The sequence below is a fragment of the Phyllopteryx taeniolatus genome, chromosome 14 (assembly GCF_024500385.1).
Source record: "Phyllopteryx taeniolatus isolate TA_2022b chromosome 14, UOR_Ptae_1.2, whole genome shotgun sequence".
Lineage (NCBI taxonomy): Eukaryota > Metazoa > Chordata > Actinopteri > Syngnathiformes > Syngnathidae > Phyllopteryx > Phyllopteryx taeniolatus.
The window spans coordinates 5371286-5377285 of NC_084515.1; the positions used below are offsets into that span (position 1 = coordinate 5371286).

The 6000-nt window shown below is 40.4% G+C and overlaps 1 protein-coding gene across 1 annotated transcript in view; it reads right to left on the reverse strand.

Annotated features, from left to right (window-relative positions):
• Positions 1-6000, reverse strand: part of LOC133488626 (uncharacterized) — a 29619-nt gene that overhangs the window by 22180 nt on the left and 1439 nt on the right. The window contains exons 2-4 of the mRNA XM_061796722.1: positions 3813-4863; positions 1792-2000; positions 1537-1708 (exon numbers count right to left, since the gene is read on the reverse strand). Coding sequence (XP_061652706.1) covers positions 1537-1708; positions 1792-2000; positions 3813-4838 — 1407 coding nt within the window. The 5' untranslated portion in view covers positions 4839-4863. The remainder of the gene's footprint in view (positions 1-1536; positions 1709-1791; positions 2001-3812; positions 4864-6000) is intronic.

Here is a 6000-nt window from a genome sequence, read left to right on the forward strand (position 1 = left end):
GGACTGCAGGCAGGCCAGTCTAGTACCTGCACTCTTTTACTACAAAGCCACGCTGTTGTAACATGTGCAGAATGTGGTTTGGCATTGTCTTGCTGAAATAAGCAGAGGCGTCCATGAAAAAGACGTTGCTTGGATGGCAGCATATGTATCTCCAAAACCTGTATGTACCTTTCAGCATTAATTGTGCCTTCACAGATGTGTAAGTTACCCATGCCATTGGCACTAACACAGCCCCATACCATCACAGATGCTGGCTTTTTAACTTTGCGTCCATAACAGTCTGGACTGTTCTTTTCCTCTTTGGCTCGGTGGACACGACGTCCACAATTTCCGAAAACAATTTGAAATGTGGACTCATCGGACCACATAACACTTTTCCACTTTGCATCAGTCCATCTTAGATGAGTTCGGGCCCAGAGAAGCCGGCGGCGTTTCTGGGTGTTGTTGATAAATGGCTTTTGCTTTGCATCGTAGTGTTTTAAGTTGCACTTACGGAAGTAGCGTCGAACTGTATTTATTGACATTGTTTTTCTGAAGTGTTCCTGAGCCCATGTGGTGATATCCTTTACACATCGATGTCTGTTTTTGATGCAGTGCCGCCTGAGGGATCGAAGGTCACGGGCATTCAATGTTGGTTTTAGGCCTTGCCGCTTACATGCAGTGATTTCTCCAGATTCTCTGAACCTTTTGATAATATTATGGACCGTAGATGATGAAATCCCTAAATTCCTTGCAATTGTACGTTGAGGAACATTGTCCTTAAACTGTTCGACTATTTCCACACGCACTTGTTCACAAAGAGGTGAACCTCGCCCCATCTTTGCTTGTGAATGACTGAGCAATTCAGGGAAGCTCCTGTTATACCCAATCATGGCACCCGCCTGTTCCCAATTAGCCTGTTCACCTGTGGGATGTTCCAAACAGGTGTTTGATGAGCATTCCTCAACTTTCTCAGTCTTTTTTGCCACCTGTCCCAGCTTTTTTGGAACGTGTTGCAGCCATAAAATTCTAAGTTAATGATTATTTGCTAAAAACAATAATGTTTATCAGGTTGAACATTAAATATCTTCTTTGTAGTGTATTCAATTAAATATAGGTTGAACATGATTTGCAAATCATTGTATTCTGTTTTTATTTATGTTTAACACAACATCCAACTTCATTGGAATTGGGGTTGTATATTGAAGAAGGATTCGTGGTAAATGCGTTGTCTTGTGACAGCCTAAAAATCACTAGCTTCTGGTGTAAAAACAAATTCTTTATCTAAGCTGAAAGTACATACAGTATACAGGTATGGTTTATTTTTCTTTTGATATAATTAGCTAATTTGGCAGTTTTTGTTCATATCATTGCATATTGCATAAAAGCTTGAATTAATGAAAAGAGGGAAACAATTTTGTGTCCATATTAGTCATCAAAACAGGTATTGTATGTGATTGACAGTTAAAAAAAAAAACAATCCCTATTTTTGCCACCTCTGATTTTGTGTAATTGCAGCGAATTATTGATTTAACACGGGTCATTAGATAGCCATACCTCTCTGCTTTTTCCATCTGTGGTGAGTCGTGCTATGACAGCATCCAGCTCACTGAACTTATTCAGCGTGGTGTTGATGTCTTTGTAAAGCTCTTTGTACTCCTGATACTGGTCATTGAACACAGCTTTGTATTTTTCCCTTTCTTCCACACAGCTGATCTCCGGGTACTTCCTGCAGGAAAGGATATGACACTTAACTTGTCACACGGACCCACGCTAACCATTCATGCAGATGTTTCCAAATTGTTTGCTCACAGGACGTAGTCTGCAATGATCTGCACTTTGGGGATGCACGCAGCCGCCTCGTTTTTTTTCTGACAGACAGGACTCCTCTGGATGTCAGAAGTAAGCCCATGCTGGTTGTTTGGACCTGTGTTCCCTCTGTTGTCTGCTTCAGTCTTGAACGAGATGTGCTTTGGTTTTGGTGGGGCCAGGAGGTTGGAGCGAGGGCTCTCCCCTGGATACTAAAGGTAAAAAAGTGTCACTTTTATTAGCAAGTATCTGAAAATATACTAAGAAAAAAATGGGTTATTTGGCTTCTGGGTGAAAGTTCAGGATGAACCTAAAATGCACTATAACGTTTACAAGTGAATTTAAAATTGACCTTCTCGAAACCTTTGAATGTCCAACTGTTCAATATTTCAGTACTTTTTGCACAAAATGTCCAAGGACATCAACTTCTATGTATTTCTGTAACTCCTCCAGTCTCTCTGTTGTTATATGCTGCTGATGCTCTAAACTCAGCGGCCACTGCATCCTGTCTGAAGCCTCACTATTCTCAGTTTCAATTCACATGTGTGATAACAGAACTACTAGGTTTACTGCAACTTGAACATTTTCACATTACATTTAATCCCACTAAATTGTTGTGTGGGCAAAATCACTCAAATTGCCATACAACATCTCCACGTGTGAAAGCAGAATTTCCTGCTTCTTGTCATTTGTCACATTTTGAATACACTAAAACAAGTCCACAGTCAACTTAGTTATGTTAAAGTGTTTGGCAGCAAAAAAAGAAGAAGCTGATACACCAAAACCAAATAAAAGCAAACTCACTGCAGATTGTCTTGACTGACGTTAAATTACATCAGATTTGTTTTCCCTCCTTTTGTTCTGTGGCTGATTTTGGCTTGTGTGCTTTTCATTAGTGGGATTGCTAATGTCACTCATTGTAAATCTGTAGCTTGAAAAAAAATCGAATTAAAATAACTTGGCAGACATTTCAGTGATGTGATGCACAAATGGCATTTTAACTTTTGGATTTGCTGTGTGCGAAATGAAGCACAGGAGATTTAAAAAAAAAAAAAAAAAAAAAAAAAAGGGGCATAACAGATAAATATTTAAAAAAAAAAAGAGTTTATGTTTGTGAGTTTAATTCGTTCTGTGACCACACTCGTATCTCAAAACACTCTTATCGTAAATCACCTTTCCATTTATCTTTCAATAAATGGAAATGCCATTAATCTGTTCAAGCCCCACCCCACCCAAAAAAAAAACATTTGTGTAATAATGTTTTTTTTAAGAAGGAAAATATCACTCTATAATATTCTACTTTATAAAACCATATAGTAATAGCCTAATTAAATACAATGTAAATAATTAAACAGTTTGTGAATTATGATTAAATCATTGCGCCTCCTTCTGGTGTGTGCGACTTGACCACTGGAGGCAGTATACAATAATACAGTCATGCAGACAAAAACAGAGTTTCACAACTACTGTAAGTGACTCAGTAAGCTGCTGTCATATTATTTATTATTTGCAGAGGATGAAGAATATATGCCTGTGAGTATTGTTAAATTGTCTGTCTACATATGTTTGTGCACCATTTGTGTTCAAATATACGTTGCTTAAAGCCTTATACAGCGCCACATACAGTAGGTGCTATTCATTAGAGTGTTTGTTTTTTCCCCATTATGTGTTTGCATTAAGCTAGCAGACTTTAAGGCAAAGTGATGGGGTTGTTTTAAATACATTTATAATTATTTTTGTTTTATGTTGAGTTTTGGAGGAAACTTCGACTGGGAATGGAAAATAACATTTTGAAGCCTCTTTTTCAAAAAATTGTTCATTAATTCAATCTGCCAAACTGCTGCTTGTGTGAAGTGAGTTGAGTCACCGTATAGCCCTTGTTTTTCCAAGTTTGCGCTGGCAAGTCAAAGCAAAAAAATCTGCCGAACGACACCTCGTTTCTCGCAAAACTTGTCGTAGGTCGAGTATCTCATATCTCAAAGCACCACTATCATGGAAATGTTTGTCAGACAAGTTTTCCTCACCATTGCCTTGTCCTCAAAGTCCACCCTCTCCCTTCGCCCGGCTTCATGTCGCCACATCTTCAGACAGACCAGGAAACTCCCCAGATACATGGTCATGTTGATGAAGATAAAAGCAGTGCCCGCCATCTGGCCCCCCTCGACTCGGCACAAACCGCCCAAGATGGGGCTGATACCGACAGTCATGTAGCACAGCCCCCCGCGGTTCAAGTCATTAAGATATACGATGGCTGTCGCCATGTAGAGTAGAAACAATGTTACATTAATCAAGGCCTCTGTTAGGGGCCACCAGGGTGCATCGAGGAGGATGGTGCGGTAATACATTGTCATTCCCAACACCAGGACGATCATCGTCAAAAGCCAACACACTCCTGCCACAGACACAACGAAGGGAGTCATAGGCCCCCCATAGCTGTATCCCGTCAGGCCAAGCCCGTTGTTGTAGACGCCATTATACAGCCCGTAGGAGTTGGACCATTCGCTGTCTTTGTGAATGTAGCCGATGACACAAGCAACCACCATAGCTCCGAATAGAAGCTCAATGCCAGCCAGAAGTCGGAGCAGGCCTGGCCATGACTTCAAGTAAGAGTACTTCTGGTTGTACACCTCCAACTTCTCAGCGTAGTACTCCACAGGATGGATGCTTGTGAGTAGAGAGTCCTCATTTGGGCTTTGGGAGGTTTCTTTTAAAAAAGGTTTTTCCTCAGTTTCATCCCATTTCATGCGCTCCGGAAAGGGACTTACAGGAGGACTCACTCTGGTACCATTAGGGAGGATCTGAATCTTACCACTACTGGTTTCAGAGTCAGCCACACTCTCTCTTCTCCGCTTCCAGTAATGCGTCATGCTGCCCCATGAATTGGGGATGAGGGACTTCATCTTATTGAAGCTCCCTTTTGTGTCATTATTGTCCTTCTGTACATAAGGTGGAGCACTAGATCTGTTACTTGTGGAGTCATCATCACCCTTGCTGGTTTCTGGTGTGGGCGTGTGGATGACCCACACAGGCACTCCAGTGGGCTTCTTCATAGTGTGGGCTAATTTCAGTGATTCACTGAAAAAAGAGGAGTGACAGAATCATTCTGCGAGAAGAGAAGCCAGATGTAATTACCATGTTTGAGTATACATAATAACAACAAAAACGAGAGTAATTGATGACAATCCTAACAGTTTTTAACGTTAATATTGTAATAGTTTAAACCAGGTGTGTCCAAACTTTTGCCTTCCAAGGGCCCACGTGTGTTTGGGAGATTTTATTATTGTCTGATGAAACCAAGGGTGAAATTTTTTGTATGTTTGCGTAAACACAACACTGTCCCTCACCGGTAGAACACCAAACCTACAGTGAAAGCAGCATCATGCTTTGTTTTTCTTCAGCTGGAAATGGGGCCTTAGTCAAGGTGGAGGAAATTATGAACAGTTAAAAAAAACAGCCTGTTTGCGCAAAACCTTCAGGGTTCTGATAGAAAGCAAAAAAGAAAGAATGTCAGGAAAAGCCTACCAGAACATCTGAACTTTATTTGGGCATAATCAGAGGCACTCTAAATGATGACAGGTGTGTGCCGAGTCCCAATTAACATGACTTTGAAGGTGATTGGTTAATTCTGAGCACTCCCACGTCCCTGTTATAAGAGGGTGTGCAAACACATTATTTCACTTATTTTCAGTTGCCCTCTCAAAAATATTGGTTGGGTTATATGACACATTAATGATGGGAAAAGTTTTGAAATAATTTATCTCGGTCTCATTTCTTTATATTACAAAAACCTGCCATTTGAACAGGGTTGTGTAGACTTTTTAACATCCACTTTATATGATATATATAGTTATTTAAAAACAGCTAGGTTTGCCCCTTTACTGAGCAACAGCAGAATCACATCTCCACATTCAGCACCAAAACAAGAGCAATCTGTGCTAAACTGACCTTGACATGTGAAGCACACACATTGTGTTTTGCTGTTTTAAATGAATCATCTTTATCATCGGGCTGTTGTGAAAAGAAAATGTGCTACTATTTTAGTTGCAAATAGGTGGAAAACAAGGATGTAAGAGATGAAAACAGACTTCTTCTCGTTTCTTGCCTTACTACCCAGTGTAAAAAGTAAGTAGTAAAATGGAGGCAAATGACACGGGCTGAGTCAAATGTTCATTTTAGTATACGTCGCAGGCGGAGTAAAACAGGCGAGACTGT